Below are 22,035 nucleotides of genomic sequence, written 5' to 3'. Positions count from 1 at the left end.
GAGGTAAAGTGTAGACTGGCCGAATGAGGCCTAACCAATTGGACCCTTATTGTGAACATGGAATATGGCCTTTGTACTAATTTGTCTGAAGTTTGATGGAATTTGATCATGCAAAAAAGTCAGATATTGAGAAATAAAATACTACAGTATCTTCCTTCCCTTAAGTTCTTTATATTTTCAGCTGTTTGTTATTTTTATTTAAAGATAACTGCTGATCTTCTTCTTCTCTTTTTCTTTTTTTTTCAAGAACCTTATCTATTCTGCTATCTCTATATAAATTAGTGTTTTTACTGTTTTCTCAGGTAGGATAGGTGAAAAAATGATGTAAATCCAAAGGCAAATTACTGAACAAATGACAATGCTGTGGGTATCAGTATCAGTGGCTGGATCTCAATGGAGATACAAAAAAGCACTGATGAAGGGCTAGTGTTGCCCGAAAGCTCTGCTAACTTTTCTGGCTGTTTACTTTATCGTTTTGATTTAGCTTTTCGCTTTTTATTTTTGTATCTCCATTGAGATCCAGCCACTGATACCCACAGCATTGTCATTTTTCTCAGTAATTTGCCTTTGGATTTATATATATATATATATATATATATATCTATAGCATCTTTTTGGATTTTCTATAATATCTATAGCTTTCTTTTGGTTCTTTTCTCTTTTCTAACATACAATGTACAATAATTTCCAAAATTGCATAATCTGTAAATGTTTGACTGTTGTAGGTATAGTTTCTCATATTTGGTTTCAAAATCGCATAGTTACCTTTGAGAGAACTACAAAGTGTTTCAATTAATTTCCCAATCTCTATTGAATTAAAAATTATTACGTTTTTAAGCAGGTTTTTACTGATCATTAGAAGGATTTATGTGGGTTTATTTCTATTTATTAAAATATTTAAAAGTTTGCCAAGGGTGAGGTGTATTGTCAAAGTAAACAATAAATACCAAATGGTTATCCCTTTCTGTGAATACCACAGTGTGAAGGCCTTGATATCATAAATGAATGTAGGCATATTCAAATAGTTTTATCAATAGTTTTGGTTTAAGTCGGGGCATACTTGGATAGTTTTATCAATAGTTTTGGCTTAAGTCAGGGCATATTCAGATAGTTTTATCAATAGTGTTGGCTTAAGCCGGGAATCTTCTTGCGAATAAAATATATTGGTCTTTTGTACCTACAGACCTTCAGTCTAACTTCCACAGTTGTCACTTAACGGTGCATTCCACACCAGAAGCATCGACGTAGTTAGCTCTGTTCTGCTTCGTTTGTGATTCTTTTTGCTTCCTGTGTGTGGGAATGATTAGATTCTTTTTCTACCAAATGAAAAAAATTACTTATAAGCTTAGTAAATCTATCAAGCATTTAATCATTTTTATCAGGCGTTTTATTCTTAAATGGTTAGAATTGAAATGTAATGTCACTTCTCATGGATTGTTAATAGACAGTACGGCGGGGAAAAATTATGATGATGATTTATTACCGAGGGAATAATCCAAAAGTTGATTTATCTTTTTAAAATGGTTAGAAGGCAAATTGAATTGGATGATTTAAAATTTGATGTCGAACACACCAAAAGCAGACAGAAGTCATAAAAGTTCAGTCGTAATGCAGGTTGAAATGGATTCTGTCCTTTTAATTTTAAATTCAACATTTGGTCTATTTTAAAAGTAGTAATACAGATAATACTTCAATAATAAATAGTCAATTAAATTATTTATATTATATATCATATTCATCTTTATTGCAATCAATATAAAAAAATATATAAGATTGGATATTTATAATTCATTTTTAAAAACCAAAAAATATATAAATATAGAAAAGTACCGTAAAAAAGTCAAAAGAGCAAAAATCAAAGCCGGGTACTACCAACCCAGTAGTATAATATTAAGTCAACTCCACCGTGATGTCTCCACACCTACAATATTGATTGTCCCCACCCAAAATTGAATGTCCCCGCCCAAACAATTTGTGAATTGTAACAACTGTACACTTTAATCAGGGAGTTGTATTTTACAACTCCCTGCTTTAATCATGGACCAATACTATAGACATATGATATAGGGCCATGCTATAATAAAACCATTTTCCTGACTTTGAGTGGAGTTACCACACTTCAATGATGTCATAGCAATTATGATATCACAAGACGAGATAAGAAGGTTATACAGGGAAAGATATAATCTCAGGTGTATGATGTCATTATATAACAATGATTTTATCATGTACACAGGAAACGGTAAAAGCCATAAACCCACTTGCTGGTAGATAGATAGCTGATGGGCGGTTACGGATAGATTATAGATAGATTATTATTGAATATAAAACTTTAACATATTGCTTCATCATAATACGGCCAATGAAAACTATTGATGATAGTTCAAACTTCTTTTGTTTATTTTATTGATTATAAGACTTTTATGACAGTTTTTTTAACTTCTTTTGTTCATTTTATTTATTAAAAGACTTATATGACAGTTTTAACTTCTTTTGTTCATTTTATTGATTAATTCAATACTCTTTTAATCAATAAAATGAACAAAAGAAGTTAAAACTGTCATCGATAGTGGTGATATCTTGGGTCCCCAGAATCTTCACATTAAAGTATCACTGTCGATTTATCTTCCATTCTACTCAAAATGAATGTGCTCGCTCGTTTAGGAATTCGGTATTTTGATTTATTTAGAAATTCCTTTTAATACAACCAGTCTACTGACAATACAAATATGTGAAGTATGCTAACTAATCAGTAGAATTGTAAATTGAAATTAAAAAAATAGCAATTATGTATGATGGCATAATGTGTACGACAGTATAGTAAAGCTCTGTCTACACTATCAAACTTTATAGGCAGATCATACTTTTTTTGTGAAACTGATAGTGTAGACAGAGCTTTAAATGTTTTAAATAAAATGATGTTAAAACAAGAGTTTGCAAGTTGGAGCTGTCTACACTATCAAACTAGTTTGACAAAAAAAGTGTGATGTACCCAAATATGGTAGTGATATTCTCAAATATGGTAGTGATATGACATCATCATGTCCATATATGGCACATCACATTTTTTTCCCACATGAAGTTTGATAGTGTGGACAGAGCTTTAGATTTAAGTCACAGATTCTGAACTTGTAAAATGTGCTGAAAATTCTTGTTTATCTATATACAGTCTTTGTTCTCTCCTTTCTCCCTACAAATCTCCCCTTTCTTCTTCAACAAGAAGTTCAACCCATACAATGTGCAATCAAAATGTGATTGTTGTCGGCGTCTAGGTATAGCCTAATTTCTCAAAATGTGATAGTTGTCGTCGTCGTCTAGGTGTAATTCCCTCAAAGTCATGTTAATAGAACATAATAGCAAACAATAACCACATCCTGAATTTTGTTAATAAAATCAGCATTGAGACAACAATTGTTTTACCATATCCTTTCATTTGTATTGTTTACTTGATTGGTACTTTTGAAAGTGCTATATACAAATTGTGCAATTGTGGCAGCAAGACAATGCGCTTTCATTTATGGTGTGGTGTAGATACCGAGTACAACAAACTTTTATGAAAGATAACAATTAAAATGCTGTGTAATTCCTGACATGAAATATGGTGAAAAGTAGAAATTGCATCATTTTTCTATTTAATATTTTTTTTGTTATACATCAGTGTTTTTGTAAAGGAATGAATGAAGATTATTGAATAAACAAACGAAATAAAATGAATTACACAGTAAAAACAAATAGTTGTAACTACCAGTACGGTTGGTGAGATTTCAACCTGACCACTTTTTGGCAGAAGCCTTTGACAGCCCGCACGGGGGATTGTTGTTCCCTCTTGTTGGAGCAACCGCACCACTTTAATTCTCATGGCCACGGCACTGCACATTATGCAAGTTTATCATTGTTCATTGTTTATCATTATTACATATGTTGAAATATCTTATACTAGATTCTTCTAGATTGAGCTGGATATATTACAACTATTTTGTATATTTTATGAAAAACAAAATACACATTCTTAAAATTATTCTTATAATTTCAGAACTTTTAAAATATGGGGGAAATGCTTTTCAGAAGCCAGGTACAGAAGATTACTCAAATATACAGTTGGACACCAAGAGGCATCAGGTTATTGTAGGAGCAAGGTATGTAGATACCAAACACAACATCTTAAATGATATGTCACCTTCCATAGAGGAAGGGGAATATGGCAGCCCTCCCCTCCCCCTAAATTAAAAATTTTGTTTTGTTTTTTATTTGTTTTTATATATTTAGGCAAATTGCCAAGGATAACAATAATTGGTAGCCAAGCATCATAACCACCAAGCCACAACTTCCATAGAGGAAGAAGAAATGGGCAGCCTCCCCTGCCCCTGAATTAAAAAAATTTTAATGCAAAAGATAAGACATACATTCCTTCAGCACATTTTTAGGCTCACATCTCACAATTTTTGATGTACCACTATTTTTGTGTTAAACATCAGAGAAATGACAGGAGACAGTTTTTAATTTATTTAATATATTGTTATCATATTGTTATCATGTATATATCTGGCAAGACATTGCTTTGTACATTAAATTAAATATGTTTTTGTTTTTATAGAGATAATTTATTCCGGCTGGGTGAAAATGATCTTAGTGAATTACAGGTGAGAGGAGTATTTAATTCGTAATTCAATTTATTAAAACACTATATACTATAAAGAAAATCCTGCTGTATATATCAAGCTGGGCCTAAAATGAAATCACCCATGTAAAATTTGTTATTCAACACATCAAAAGTTATTGAAATAAACGTATTATGATTTCGCTTTAGGCAGGCTAAAAGTCTAAGAATTCATTTCATGGATTAATAATGATTTATTTTTACTTCCCGCAGTTAATCCATATCCCTATCTCGCCCCAGGCTAGCCTTTGAATTTAATTTACCCTAGGTGTCAAAATTATTCCTATTTAGCTGCTCGAGAAAGTAAATATTATATAATGTGGGGTATACCTGGAGCTTTACACACCTGACTGACTTTGATACGGGTAATTTTGAAACCGATATTAATTTTTTGCCAACAAAGTTTGATGGTGCCAATTCTAAGTCTTTTTTTATTACCAATCAAAACTTGTTGATTCATGCTTTGTTTGAAACCTCTCAACAATATCTCTGTACTTCAAAATTAACTACAGTATTTATATTAAAAGATTGTTTTTAGTAAAAAATAGTATTCCTAAAAAAAAATATTATGAATAAAAGTGTTTCGAACAGAGTGAACTACTTCCGAACCAAACAGTATTAAATATTTCCATCTGATAAAGTTAGTTAATAACATCCATCCTGTACTTAAGAATCGTTGCATAAGAATACAATTTAATTAAATACCATTCAAGATACAGTAGACCCTTTAATTAAAGACATACTGTCCCCGTGAACAAATTTAGTTTTTTTGTTGAATATGCCACTATAATGTCACGTAATAGTTATTCACTTTGACCAAAAACTGGTTTGAAAAAAAATAATTTACATTTAAAAAAATGTAATTTAAAGCAAAAAACTCTTAAATTGTCTGTCAGACAATATGTTTTGTACAAACTATTTGTACACACTCTAATACAAAGTTGATTTTGGTCAAAATAATTGACTCTTATATAATCGGACTGGCATGTTTTCTTGTCCATGTCCTTCGGATGAGTCATTAAGACGTTGATATGTATCATATACTATATAGAACTCAGTACACTATGCAAAAAGACTCCCAGTAATACCAATCCAGTTTCTTATTTACATTTTTTTAAATTAATCGTGGAAATTTACCACCAAATTTTTCCCAGGGATTTACTAGTGCGCAACCACATATTTTCCATGTGAAATATTACTAGTTCTTATTATAAAGGATGATTTTAATTATGAGAACGAAAAACAAAATGATTAAAGGGTATTGTTTCATTGTTAAGACTGTAAAATGTTAATAATGAATTGCTTTTAATAATAATAAAAATTGAAGAATGCACGTTTTCTGACCTTCACATTAGATTGAACCTCTGAGAGATTTTATGGGAAATTTATCGATAACCTTTTTATTTGATTGTTTTCAATGTTTAGAGGAATCCTTCTGAATATATTAAACTGATCATATTTGGCTTATTCAGACTACTGTACACTATGGGATAATTTGAACTAATAGACTGATTATTTATTGTAATGTCTGACATTTTGGATATCATGGGGGTAAAAAAAATGGTTCCTTCCCTCTGTTATGCAAACAAGATAGAACTTATTTTTTATGAGTGTGCATTTATACTATTAGTTTGAAAAAGAAATGTAATTTTTTTTTTGCCAAGGATAACCATGAGTGAATTCATTCACTATCCTTCTTAAAGGTGGCAACCCTGTTCACAAGACAAACATATACAAGATGGTCTACATAAACAAAGTTTTATTACAAGTCTTTGGGAGTGGAGTTGTAAATTGTCATTAGAAAAAAATGTGACATATGACAGGGCTTGAACCCATACCTATATTATTTCTAAAATTGTGAAAGAAGTGGTTAAAAAATCTGAAATAATTCTTAATTAAGTATAGCAACCATTCTTATTCGAGGGAGTTGGTAGGGTATAACAACGGATAGTAAACATTGAGTGTTATATCATGGAGTAACTTTACTCCATGGTTATATTACTTTTATCTGAAATAATGCACAGAAGGATAATGAATAATCTATAGCTATAGGCATCACCAACAGTGATGCCTATACTCAGAAAAACCTTGAATGAAAATGTAATTCTATGCCCATTCTCTGATATCAACATCTGTATAAATTTATTATAACATTTGTAATAATTCTGAAAACATACCAACATTTAATCCGCTGGTATTGAATACATACTCATGTCTTGTCGCATTTCTTTGACAAGACACAGGCAGCAATACCATTCAGAAATTCCATAAATGTATGTATCTAGAGGCGATATTAATAACCTGTAAACATAACATGGTTAACCCTGTGGAGCAATTCCATCTAAAACCATAAATTTACCCTCACTTTGATCAAGAGGATTAGTAATTAAAGATGATAAGTTTCAGGGGGTATGTTTTGATTTTTATTGAAACAGAACTAAGCATCAAGGTAAAGATGAGTTCAAAAGTGATATTTCGGTCATAAAGAAAGGTTCTACTAAGGGGAAAAATTAATTGAATGGTTTATGTATATTTGAACCTGTTGTAACTTATAAAGTAAGTTAAGCTTTTGGATGATTAAGCTCCTTGCCAAGCTGTCCCAGGGACGTCTTAGAGTTCTATCATGCTAACACCATATTGTCCCTAAAATATAGCTATATTATCCCCTTTTAGGCCTCATCTTTAGTATTTCTTGCATTTGTTTGAGGCTTACTGCCAAACTTGTAATAATAGGACTAATTGTTAACTTTCGTGAAATGTGTTTTCCATATAGAAATAATAGAATATGATTGTTGAGTTATAAGAAGTTATAATTGATCCAAACAATGACAAGTGAAAAACACCAGTAACACGTTGGTGTACATTCATGTTCCTATTTTCATTGGTAGGCCTATTAATATATAAACAATAACAATAAACTTTTATTTATTTATTTATTAACATCTTTACTGAGGGTAGCCTATCCAGTTATTAATAAAACTGATCATTTAGGGCCCATGATAAAACATATATACAGTACAACACATACAATATTAAACATTCAAATGACATAATATAGGCCTATAAATTTACATTGATTATATAAAATTCATATAGAAGTTAAAATCGTTGAAGTACAGTACATGGCTTACTATAATCGTGCAATAAACTATAAACTATGCATTATTGTAGGCTTATGTAAAAATGTATGCAAGATATTAAACAACAATTAAAACAACTTAATACACTATTATGGCACCTTATGAGACTTTACCAGTTTGTTTTGTTATTTAGAATATAAGGTTCGGTCCAATACAATGATCACAATAGAGAATACCTGAAACCAGATATGTTCCTATTCAGGATCATTCTATCTGTTGTAATCCTATCTAAATGCCCCTTGGAGAAGTACTCCACTTGCGACAAGCTCTATCTACACTATCAAACTAGTTGGCATAATGTTCTCTTAAGCTTGTCTACACTACCAAACTTTATGTGACAAAAATAGTGTCCCAACATTGTGATATGCGCAAATATGGTAGTGATATGACATCATCATTTCATATATGGGCACATCACATGTTTGATAGTGTAAACAGAGCTTAAGAGAACACTATGCCAACTGCAACCCAAGTTTTGGCACTTGTTGAGAGGTCCTACAAAAGAAGGGTTTGATATTAAGCGATACACTACCACATTCTCCTGTTTGAAATTTGGCATTTGAAATTTGGCATCTGAGAGAAGATTGTTTTTGCTGATTCATATAACAATATTTTAGTACATCAGATGTTCTCATGAAAACAATAATTAAAGTTGATTCATGAAAATTACAAGATCTGGTGATGCATTTAGTAAAAAATGTCGGGTATGAGGGGAAGGAGGTGGTAGTTGACAGTACATTATAGACACAGGTGAAATGGCTCCGTTCAAATCTTCTCAACTTATCAATAATGTATTTTACAGTATGTATTTATGAATTTGTGTTGTACTGATATTCAATAATCCTGTTATTAAGTTACCATATTTTAAATTTCATCCATAGTATAACAATATATTTATAAAACTAAGAATGTAAAGTTCAAAGATAAAGAAAGTTCTTTTTGTATTTACCATTTTCATTGTTGACTAAGCACTTGATATTTCTTCAAGAACCCTTAAACTTCTTAAAAGACTTCATTCCATTGTCCATTATCTTTTTTGATCTTTGACCCTTATTTGTTCTCATACTTTAATATACTGTAGTTTTTTTTACAATGTATGATGGTTGTAATTTGTATTATACATTGGTACTTGAGTTTTTCAACTATTAAATAATAACAATTATTGACAAGATCGCCTAAATTTTTTAGTATATTAACTTTACAATACTTAGTGTTGTATATTCTGGTACAGCCGCTCCATAATCTCTTTGCTTTTCTTCCTTATATCTATATTTTTAAAATTTATACTAATAAATGTCTTTTTATTAATATTATAATAATAATAATATATCAAAAATTTATTCAATAATATTTTTTGCATAATATACAATCTACGATAATTTAATTAATTGATATAAAAAATTAGCCTATTAAATAAATAACATCATTTGAATAAAAGAACAGAGCACACATCTACACATAATCAAACATCGTATACTCTATCTCTAACAATGTTTTCAATCTTCTATCGACTAAAGCCGAAGTGTAGTCGTTACCTCGGAACCGTTCTATGGTTACCACCAGGTAGGCTTACTTCATTAAAGTACCCAGTACCGTTTTGATTATGATCAATCGGGAAATTACCTCACGACGTTGTAATTTGTATTATACATTGGTACTTGAGTTTTTCAACTATTAAATAATAACAATTATTGTAATATCAAACGTTGAGTACAGTAGATCTGTTAAAATGTATGACAACAAGAATATATAACTTTATTTTAAAAGTATTTATCAAAATATTGTACTGGGTCTTGTTTTAAACTACATTCATGCAAATCCCAGGGCAAGGTATCTTTGCTACTAAAAAGGGTATCTCACTGTAACATAGCTTTAATTATAGAGTTCTAGCAACATAAATATCAGAAATTAAATAAATTAAAAACTCAAGTCAAGTCAAGTATCATTTATTGTCATTTGTTTTAAGAAAAAAAAACATAGAAATTCTGTTTGCTCTGTTGGCGGAGCACAATATCCAACGGACACAACACGAACTAAAACAAAAACATTACAAAAAGTGTCTACATGATGTTTAACTCAATGACATTTTTTTTTCAGACTGTTGAATGGCAACCAGATGATAGAACGCAACTTATATGTGCAAGTAAAGGAGAATCAAAGGTAAGAAGACTAGTGTCATATGATCATTCAACTAATACCTTTTGCAGATACATCACTTTGTAATTTAACGTTCAATTTGTTCCAGGTTATTTGATTAATTTTTTTATAGATATAGATTGCCATTAGCAAGACAAACAAAATTCTTCAACCCATTTTTTAAATAGTTGCGACCATTTTGATTGACACTTGTGCACAAATTCATCACGCATCATACATCAGAACCCATCCGGGAAACCTTACCGTTTGTCAAATCATTTCAGGGGATCCTTATAATTAATCGGATTATCAGCGCAGTTAAACACTTTCAGACACGTTTTAGAAAATATTGTCTAATTTTTTCTGGCGGTGGTTGTTGTCAGTTTACCGTCTCTTCTGAGATAACATCGCAAAGAAGATGATCATATTCTCTGTCGGCTCTGAACCATTCTCAGCGGAGATACATTTGCAGTATTTACTTTCTCCACAGGCTTTTCGAGGGCTTGTTTAATGGATCGGTTGGGGGTGGCGGTATAACAACACATTACGCAAATCTGGTACAATAAAGTTGACGAGTTGTTTTACCACACTGTTTGTGCAGTTTTGGTTTTGTTGATTAAAGGTTCAATACTTGACAGGGATTTTGTACCTTAATGCTGATCTTGTTGCCAAGAGATGTCATGTTTTATACACATAAAGATCATGTTTTAATATCCCTTGGTGATGCCAATCTGAAAACCACTCTCTATGTCTCCATAACTTATTTAATAAACATAACAATTTCTTTAAAGTATTTTCCCCAAAAAACATGAAAAATGAAGATTAATAAATCGGATTTTGAATAGGCAATTTTGTAGTTTCAATTAATTTCCGCAGAAATAAAAAATAAGACAACCAAAAACTAGCAGCCAATTTCACTATTTTACAGTTTCTACAGGTAAATACATTTTTTTGATCCAACTATTATGTGACATCAAAATGGCATATTCAATAACAAAAAATGGAAAAATTATTTTTCAGAGGGACAATACATTAAAGTTTATTAAAAGACTTAAAAATTGATATATCATTATGATATGTACGATTTGAGATATGAAATTGACTTTTTTTCTTATTTGGATTTCCAGATGAACAAATTCAATTTAAATTGACTTGTCTCCATGTATTACCCCAATTAACCCAGTTCTGTATTCTAGTTTTCTTTTCAACATTAGTCATAAAAACAAACTTTAAAAAACTACTTCTTAAAACGCAATGCTGTTCTTATTTGTCTGCCCGTCATAATAATTCACGAGAAAACAAATTAATTCATTTAGGATACTAATTGACTATTATACATCGATATACAATTAATGAATTTATAAAAATTAGGATCTATTTATATGACTTTATTCATCTTGAAATCATATTTTTTTAAATTCATGTCTTCCATCTTGATACTGCTGCAGACAAGCAGGAAATCTTTTTTTACTATTTTTAGCTGAGGAAGTTTATAATGTACTATATCTTATATACCTAACACTGCACTGCTTTCCAACTATTTATATGGAACGCCGTTTACGCAACATTTTGATGATATGAATTTTATGACGCGATATGTGAATGAAATGCATCGATATGAATTGAATGGCGCGATATATGAATGAAATGTTTTGAATTGAATGCTTTGAATTGAATGTTTTGAATGAAATGTTTTGAATGAAATGTTTTGAATTGAATGTTTTGAATAAAATGTTTTGAATGAAATGTTTTGAACGAAATGTTTTGAATGAAATGTTTTGAATGAAATGTTCAATTCAAAGCATTCGATTCAAAACATTTCATTCATATATCGCGCCATTCAATTCATATCGATGCATTTCATTCACATATCGCGTCATAAAATTCATATCATTGAAATGTTGCGTAAACGGCGTTCCATATATTTATTTACAAATTTATAAATGTTTTGACAGTTATGAACGCATATTTAAAAATATCTTTCAATCATGGAGGTATAAAAATGTTTATACCTCCATGTTTCAATAGTAATTGACAAGCTTAGAATGACGTTTCTTTTGCTATTTAATCCATCAAGGCCTTGTTAGATCACCAAAGTGAATATTATCCACTTCACAGGTGTGAAGCCATGTTGTCTGTATGTCCTACAGGACTTCATTACTAATTAACACAGAATACCCTTGGGACTAAATTCACAATAGATAAATTCTTTACATCTATTATCACTCAAAGATTCCTGCTAATTAAGCTGGATTCTAAAACCACAAAAAATAGGTAGATGGATCTTGGCAACAATATTTATTGCATTTTAAAAATCAATTTATAGATATACAGTAATGTTTGAATAAAATCAATATCAATACAAATATGTACTAATTTTCTTAACAGAATTAAACAACATGAATAATTTAGTTTGTGGATAAACAATTAGAATTATAAATTAAAGAACGAAAATTTCACATCAGTTTATATTCATTTGAGAAAATGCATTTGGACACACTTGTTTCAATGAAACTTTAAATTAGGACATGGGTCATTACCATAACACAATAGTGTTTAAAGTTAATTTCATCTTACACCAATCATCATAATCATAATCAATCATTAATTTGCATGAGTCGTCGTTCTGGCCTTAGATCATCCATGGACAATTTACACCTTTGTGTCCCTGCCACAAAAATGGTTTTTGGCAGTGTGTTCTCTGTCCATGGTCCGGAACTTTGGAACATGCTACTAATTCTTGTCTTTGTAAGAAACGTCTCATAACTTATTTGTTCCCCAAGTAGCATATTTGGTTTTTTTTGTATGTTGTTTCTGTTAATTCTCTGTACAGCTCTTTGATCTTCTTTAAAGGCAATTTATAAATAATGAATAATAATAACAAATTTTGAAATTTGATTATATTACCAAATAACAGATTAGTATTTATTTGTGGTGGTGGAGATGGGAGGTCGAATATGTGGAGGATGAATCTGCCTCCTTTCCCTTCTGCCTGAAATATCCCTTCATTCAGTTGTGACCCTAGGATCTGCTCTTATTTTAGAAGCCTGAAAGCATGCCAAAGTTTACTCTGATTATTCCAGATAGATGTTTATCAAAGTTTGGCTTAAGCCTCTGTTATTACAAGTGCAGCTTGGAAGGCTATAACTACGATTATGATTACGATAAACCCAACTGTATCACTAGGCCTAATTAAACAGTAAATTATCTAAATTGTGCGGTTCATATTACTTAACTTGAGTGAATTTATCTGTCTACTTGAGGGTATTAAACTTCAGTGATGCTAAACCTACTTTTGCCCGACTAAACAACTAGAAATGTTTATAGATAAATTCAGAATGTTTTACTCTTTTGACATCATTTTTACATACATAAACTCATCCTTATATGTATATTTATTTCAAAATGTCTATGGTGTAGATAAAGCAGAAGATAACAAATAATTTAAACTATTTGATCACAATGATTATCTCTTTTATTTATTTTACTTACTTTATTTGTTTACTTAAAAGTGTATTACCTCTTAAAATGTAGTTGCATGTATGTTTATGATACTTTAGGCTAATAAGTCACATTTTTTTCTCAGGAAAATTGTTGTAACTACATTCGAGTGATGCTTCCAAAAGACGACCAGATTTTTACATGCGGTACTTACGCATTCTCGCCACAATGTACATGGAGAAAGGTTTGTATGAGAAGAATACTTTTTTCACATACATTTTTTTTTTCGATCCAGTTTTTGGTCAAAGTGAATAACCATTATGTGATATTAAAATGGTATATTAAACAAAAAATTGAAGAAAAAAAATGTTAGGGGGACAAAATATCTTCTATATATAAATTTACGTAAGGGCATTATACAGTAATTAAAAAATGATTGTAATGTACCACACAGATCTCCAACTTGACGGAAGTTAGCAGTAAAATGGACGGGATCGCCAAGTGTCCATACAACCCACATCATAATGCCACTGCACTACTCACAAGCACAGGGGATCTTTACAGTGGAACGGTCATGGACTTTATGGCTCGTGACCCAGTTGTGTACCGCACCATGGGACCATCTCCCCAACTAAGAACAGCTCAGCTCAACTCCAAATGGCTAAATGGTAATTATAATGTACTTTAAAATGACCTGTGTAATAATTTCTCAGTGTACTCTTAAAGAGGAAAATTAGATAATTTTAAACAGATTGGAATTGCAACTTAAGTAATTTTGTTCACATAAAACTTGTAATAAACCTGTTTAAATGGTGAATCAATTTTGATTGCTCCATTTTAAACGAATATAACATTTTTATTTATATATCTATAGATATTAGAAGTTTTAGAATTAAAACTAGGCCTATTCTGAAAATTAAAAGTCCTTGTACTTGACTGAAATTGGTATGGATGACATAGAAGTACTGTCCCTAAATTTCTTTGACCTGGATTAAATTTAATTAAATCTATTTGAGAATTTTCTCTATAGAATAGAATAATGTCTCACTTGTCATTCAAAAGTTACAAAAAGTGTCAAGAATTTCGGTTTGCTTAAGTTGTCTCCCGATTCTTGACCTTGAGTTATTTAGGCAGTCTCCCCCTATTTCCTATGTTAGACATTCAAATGCAAACCTCTGGGCATCCCAAATATCAAACTATCTTCTAGAACAGTGATGTCTATTCTCGTTTAAACTAAACTAATTAGATTAAGTCGGTAAGCCTTTTAGATCTTCCTTGGTCTGCTCCTGACCCCATGACCCACTTCTTCTCAATCTCTTGGTTCCTTTATTAACAGTATAATATAATGGTAAAGTTTATATCAGCCTAAGCTAGGTCTATCACTAAGGCCCTTAAATTAGAACTGTTTACCTCAAAGATCAATTTGTTTTTTTGTCCATTAAGCTTCCTATACCACAAGTCTGCACAGAGGCTTCAATGTCAAGGGCCCACCTACATTTTTTAATTTTATGGATAAATGAATCAATCATAATAATCATAATTAATATAATATTTTATTTCATTCATTTACTCATTTATTTATTTTTTTCACCAAAAATTGTGAAAGAAAATAGAAGAAGAAAAACAAGCATTTAAGTTCCACAATCACAATTAATACAATGTGAATAAAATTAACATTATTAACCAATGCCATTTATTAAAATATGATATTCAACAGAATATACATTAGCAACCTTTTAAAAATTCATTTCGAAGGTCTTTTTCTAATTGCAGTGACATTTAAAGCTCTGTCTACACTATCAAACTTCATGTGACAAAAAATGTGATGTGACCATATATGGAAATGATGATGTCATATCACTACCATATTTGGGCATATCACCACTATATGTGGGTGCATCACACTTTTTTTGTCAAAATAGTTTGATATTATTGTAGACAGAGCTTTAGGATGTATTGCAGCCCAGTAAGACAACATAAACATAGTGAATAGGTACTATACCCTTGTTTGAATTACAATATGCAAACTTTAGTTTTTATTAAACCTAGGCAATTAATATTTTCAGCTGTTTCGTTTCAAATTGATTTCCTTCCACATTGAGCTGCCTGATATATATTTCCTTGACGTGTTTTCAGCTTCCTATAAAATTAAAACGTATACTGAGAGGGGGTGAATCCAGAGACAAACGGAGCCAGTGTTCTCCACCGTGCGACACCGCAACCTTCACAGTTTGGCTGTTAAACAACAAGACAATACTACAGAAACTAATGTTATGAATCTAATTAAAAAGTTCAATGTCTACGCTAACATTATGATGAACATATTTGTTATACTTTGTTGGCTTAATATAAAATTACTCATACTCATATCTTGTAATGACCTAGATATATTTATCGTCCAGTAACTAGTGGGTTATTTGCATATCGCGTACGTCAAAGTGTAGAGACAAGTTTCTTTCCAGCCTACAATACACCCACATCCATCCTGTAGACTTGTTTGTACCTCGGCTAATGCTGTGTGGCATGATAATGGCCCTGGATTAAGATATTTTAATACAATGTACATGATCACATGCACTTTGTATAATTTAACCCACACAAATTGGTAAAAGAAAATTGCTTTATTATTCAATAAATTTATAAGATTCTAATTAGATTTTTAAAATCTTAATTAAAGTAGATTACGAATTGTTATTTACTGCCTACACATTTGATTCTTTTTTAAACTTATTTAAGTAACCGAGTTGATTGAATTTTATATAATATTTATAAAAAGCATATTATTATTGTCAAATATGCAACGTCCACATTAAAAATGTACATCAATCAAAAAAATTCAAATCATATTCACTGATAGTTTATTAAATTATTAAAAAAATATTAGAAAAATCAATTTCTCTACTCTTGTCCAACAAAAGTATTTATTAATAAAGTACCAGGCCTTGAACATTGTATCATTTATGGGAATTTTGTTAAAAGTTTAATGTACATTTCCGTTTTTAAAATGTAATTTAAATTTTGCCTCTAGTCATCTTAATCATAAAGACAGGTTTCAACACCATTCATTATTTCTACTTACAAGGATGAGGACTTGAACTAGATGTACAAAGTTAGCCATTCTGATTATATATTAGCATCATAGCCTCTGGTTATTGCATTCAAAACTATTTGTTATGGTAGTAGATTTTGTTTTTATGTATAGAAAAATAATGAACTTTTAAAAATAAGTTTTTTCAAAGTGAAAAACTTCAGTGGTAGGTTTAATATTTGTTACAAGCCTACTGTAGCCTTGCAAAACCTTTGGAAAAAAAAATCACCTGATACCAGCAGTGATAGGCCTAGTCTTTGACTATGGTACATTTCACACGCAATTATAACTGCAGCAGGCGCCACTTAAAGCTTGGTTCCCACTAGAACGCGATGCAATTGACAATGACAACAGTTCGAATAATGCATCATTTGTGATTGGTCAAATCCCTTACGTTGCGTTACATCGTTGCATCTGTAGCGGGAACCAAGCTTAACTTTGCGCTACAACAAAATCTTAACATTTTTTATAATATATTTTCAGAACCCAACTTTGTTGCATCATTTGAGATTGATCCATACATTTATATCTTCTTCCGTGAGACAGCTGTGGAATACACAAACTGTGGAAAGGTGAGTTATTGCTTACTTAATAAATTAATTACAAATTTCGAAATAGAAACCACCAAGTTTCTCCAGAGTCTTAACAATCTCAATTTTTGTCCACCACTTAAGAAATTTAGTGTCCCTCTGAAATCGGTATGGTAGGGACCTTTCAGCACAGATTACCTCATGGTGTCATAAATAGGTGGCTGACCTATGGACAGAAATAAAAGCTTAAAAGAAACACTGTTTTTAGGTAATTTCATGTTATGACCTGATAATTACCCTTTTGCACTTGTGAACTTCAAGTATTGATGTTGAATTGAAGGCCCTGTATTGTAAGGTTGTCATGTGTTCTTCATTTGTAGGTTTGTACTCAGTACCCCCCTAATAGGTGTGGTCAGCCTGTAATTAATGATACTTAAAGTTAACACCACATTGGTTGCACATGCAGATAGCAGTTAAGCACCTACAGCTTTGAGTTTAAATAAACTGTAACTTGCTTATTAAATCATGTGTGAATCATGTGTACTGTGTCTGGAAAGAAGTCACAAATGTTGGGAGTGGGTTTTGGTAAACCACAGTACGAAGGCTAATATATTACAATCATTCATTCATTGTATTTACCACCTGATAAACTAAGAAAGAACTGCATTTATTTATGGCAGACCCTTGTCATCAGCTTAATGTTCCACTTCTCTTTCATGCATTAACCTAAAACCAGGAGAGTTTGTACTTTGACCCAATTTGATTTAAAAATTGCTTGATTTTTTACTTTAATTTTTACTATTCATTTAGCCTTTGGTACTTTTGCAGCTCATAAATCTAGCTTAGTTTTGTTTCTTTTGTATATGAAACATATTGATATTTCCTTCAAATCATTGATCAAGAATCTTCTAATTGATAAATAATAGGTACTGTAAAGAAGATCTCATTTATTAATGAAGGTTAAACTATAATTGTTTAGCATAACTTATAAACTTAAGAATGTTCTTTTTAATTGCAATAAAATGGTTCTGAAGGGCACCTATTTAGAGGTACAAATGAGAGACAGTAAAATGGCAGGCTACTTGTCTAGTTTGAGGCATACAACCCATCTTTTAATTTAAAGTACATTCCTCATTTAATGCCCATTCGAGTCAAGAAGTTGTTTCAGTTATGAACAATGTTCTACTTCCCAGATGAATATCAAGAGAGAGAGATTGTGTTAATGGTTTGTTTTGTACAAAACTTTTTGCTAGTAATTGCACATATCCATACACATTGCCCTGGTGCAGGTATCTTTGCTATAGTAGTAGGCCTAACGAATATGAGCCCTATAGACAAAAATATGAACAAAGTGTAAACTGAAGAAAAACATACTGTAATTTTCAATATTTATTGTTGAATATTTAAAAATCTCTATAACTAACAAATTGCATGTCATGTAATATTGATTCACTATCGTAATTAAAATGTAATCTTGAGGATTCTCCTCCATTGACTGGATATCGATGGTGATACTCATCTAGTTATTGAAAATGTCTTTCAAGAAATTCACGTGCCATGTATGGTGCGCCAAGCTGTCATTTATTGGGCGTGCCATAGCCCTCTAGTACATACAACTTATGCAGTGCAATAAAAGGACACAGAATGAAATCCAGCATTTATGAGGCAACCATTTTCTATCTCTTATTAAATAATAAATTGTTGAAACACCTGTCTTTTATAATGGACAGACATGTTCTGTTATCATGTCTTGGCCCTCGTTAACTTAGACAATAGCAACATTTATGTTAAAATTATGTTGAAGGTGGAGTAGGTAGTTAACAGCCTACGTTTTTATACACTAAAAAATATATAAAAAACTTCAGATACAGAACCTATTGTTCGAAATAGACACAATAATTACTGTTTAATGGTCGCAGTGGACGTGTTTCAATTTGTACAATACTTGAATTGTACAAGTACGGAAATTGTTTCTTTTTCTCTCTTGTTTTTATTCTATTTTTATATTCTTTGTTTGTTTGTACACTTTATATGACCTTGTTTGAAAGACAGTGCTTGTTGTTTTTTGGTCATTTTTAAACTCATTAATCTTAAAATTAGTTCACAATGTAGAATTTTCTATTTATATTATTTTTTTAGATAGTTTTGTCACATTAAGAGGGAAATAAACATTTATCTCATTTTTTAAAAATAGATTCCAATGTTTGGAAAACAAAATTAGATTTTTATTGGTTTAAAAAACATTAATTACATTGCTTGTATTGATTTTTTTTTACGTTCAATCTAGTTATTCTCCTTGTAGAAACTAAGTATCACTATACTTTGTGTTTCCTATTATTTGGATATTTGTTAATTTTTTGTATAGTTTGTCATGATCAATTTTTAAAGAGATAATCTTAAAATGTATTTATATTACTTTGGAAGTTAGTAATTACCTATTGTAATTCCAATAGGTGTAGACATATATGGTCATAACCATGGTCAGTCAGATACTCAGTCAAATCTAAGAATGGTTCTTAGTTTTAATAACTGCTTTGCAAATAATTGTTCCCAGACCCAGTGACAGATTGAGTTTGTATATCTGTCTACCAACAATATAGTCTCTTCCTATAACTGATAAGAAATAAGCTATAACTTATTAAATGAAGACGTTTATCTTGGTGGGGATACAAATTGGTTATTTTTCTTGGCAGGGCACATATAATTATAAGCAGCATTCTACAAAACAACATTTGTTAGTTAATGTTCTTGACTAGCAACTGAATAGATACAATCTTAAGCTCTGTCTACACCATCAAAGTTGACAAAAAAAAGTCTGATGTGCCAAACATGGTAGTAATATGACATCATCATGTCCATATATAGGCACATCATATTTTGTTTGTCACATAAAGTTTGATAGTGTAGACAGAACTTTAGGAGACCATTTATTATCTGGCAATTTAACATGCATTAACTCTTATAACACTCAAATCCTAAACAGCCAACCATCATTACAATGATGTGCTCGGCAGTTGTGTAATTTATTACATTTATTTTCTCATCACCTGTCACTTCCATCACTAACCAACTGCTTTCTGAAAAATATCTGTTTAAACATTGTTAGAACCCCTATCCTGTTCTGATTGACACTGCAGGTAGACAGCTATTATGAACACTTCTTAATACTAGATGGTACGCTCGCTTCGCTCGCGTACCATCTAGGTCGTGCCCACAGATGGTTCTCGAATACGCAGTAATTTCAGCGTTAAAAAACTGGCGATTTCAAATGTACAATAATGCAGGACAATAATATATGTCGTTTACAGGAACGATTAAATAGACACTGTGATTTATGTACTCAACTAAAATTAGCACACTGGGAATTACTTCCGAAAGAGAAAGTTGTCAATGAGACCAATTGTTTAAGTCAAATTTAAACAAACTTAATTTGTGTTTTGTATGTAACATTATGGTTGAGAGATGGGGAAGAGGATGGGTGCAAAGAGGAAACATTTTTAAATATATTCTTTATTTTGTAACGAAATTTTAATTAACATGTTTTACAAATAATATACCACTAAACACAGTAAAACATTGCGATGTAATACTTTGTTGAAACTATCACCGTCGTAGTCGATTGAAATAGTACAGTAGGCCTACATGTAACGATACACTACGACGTATGTTTATATATAATGTTAAACAATTTGTGAAAAACACCTCTATTCGGGGCAAATCATAAATTCGATTTAATCGGTAATAAATATTACGGCGACTGAAAACGCTAGCTCATTATCCGTTTAAAAAAAATTATATCCAACCTCTGCATCACAGATTGGAAAAAAAATGGATCAAATTTCTGTTATGAGTATACAGTACTTTCCTTTACGACGCCTGAGGGAATAGACACTTGTGGAACGACACAGAGATTGGAATGTTCCATTCATCGCAAATCAATACATTTGTATAAACGTATATTAAATCTATCAAAATAGTATTTTTTTAAGAAAATCGGCCTGTCTTCAACATTATGATACTGGACTCGAGCTGTTCAACCGGTTTTCAGCTATTAAAAACAATTATCGTAGGAGGAGATAGGAAAATGCGAAGCCTCCTCGCATTTTTGTGGCGGGTATTTTTCAAGATGGACATCCATTAGACAGTGTATACCACGATCGGAAAACACCCCTATCTGGGGCAAATCGTTGAACCTAAATTCGTTTTAATCGTCAATAACTAATTATCTAACTTAATTTAATTAGTAAACAGGGTTACATCAGGTTGTTAAAATCAGTACCGAAAGTACGAACCAACTTTACATACCATCGAGTAAAAATTCTAAAAGTAAGGCGCGATTTACCGAATTTTGCCCTTACGTAAATTTATATATAGATATCCTGATTTGAAATTATAGGTATCTTGATAAATCGCAGGAGATAAACTTTCACATTTAAAATCTAATAAAATATTATAAAATTAAGTTGTATCACATGTTGTTATGTAGGACTATTTGTTTGTAAAGCTCTGTCTACACTATCAAACTGCATGTGACAAAACAAAAATGTGGTGTGCCCATATATGGACATGATTATGTCATATCACTACCATATTTAAGCATATCACTACCATATTTGGATATATCACTACCATATTTGGGCATATCACACTTTTTTTGTCAAACTAGTTTGATAGTGTTTACAGAGCTTGTACACAATAGCATATAATTATTCAATGTAATTTGGGAATTACTGTAACTTTAGAAAGTTATAATTATACTATAAACACGCATTGAAAATTACATAGCATACATTTGCATCTAAGTACATAGAAGTGCCACGAGCAATGATTGTGAAAACTATTACTTATTATAAGTATTCTCTATTTTTATATTGATAACTGTTGAGTTTCTTGACGTTTCGATCATTATACTTTAGTCGTCCTAATGAATGAGAATGTAAAATGTTCAGGAAACTGGGAATGTACGAAACGACAAGAAACTCAACTAAATATATGTGGTGTACCACAAACTCTATATCAACATATTATTCTCTTTTAGCAAGA

The 22,035-nt window shown here is 31.1% G+C and overlaps 1 protein-coding gene across 1 annotated transcript in view; it reads left to right on the top strand.

The window, feature by feature from the left end:
• The window catches only part of LOC140040905 (semaphorin-5B-like), an 86,755-nt gene that overhangs the window by 23,430 nt on the left and 41,290 nt on the right, over positions 1-22,035 (top strand). The window contains exons 3-8 of the mRNA XM_072087175.1: positions 4,034-4,136; positions 4,595-4,640; positions 9,895-9,957; positions 13,520-13,618; positions 13,829-14,042; positions 16,946-17,034. Coding sequence (XP_071943276.1) covers positions 4,034-4,136; positions 4,595-4,640; positions 9,895-9,957; positions 13,520-13,618; positions 13,829-14,042; positions 16,946-17,034 — 614 coding nt within the window. The remainder of the gene's footprint in view (positions 1-4,033; positions 4,137-4,594; positions 4,641-9,894; positions 9,958-13,519; positions 13,619-13,828; positions 14,043-16,945; positions 17,035-22,035) is intronic.

Source organism: Antedon mediterranea, chromosome 2 (genome assembly GCF_964355755.1).
Source record: "Antedon mediterranea chromosome 2, ecAntMedi1.1, whole genome shotgun sequence".
NCBI classification, from domain to species: Eukaryota; Metazoa; Echinodermata; class Crinoidea; order Comatulida; family Antedonidae; genus Antedon; species Antedon mediterranea.
Note: the sequence above shows the minus strand (reverse complement) of the source record. Positions and strands in the feature narration are given on the sequence as shown.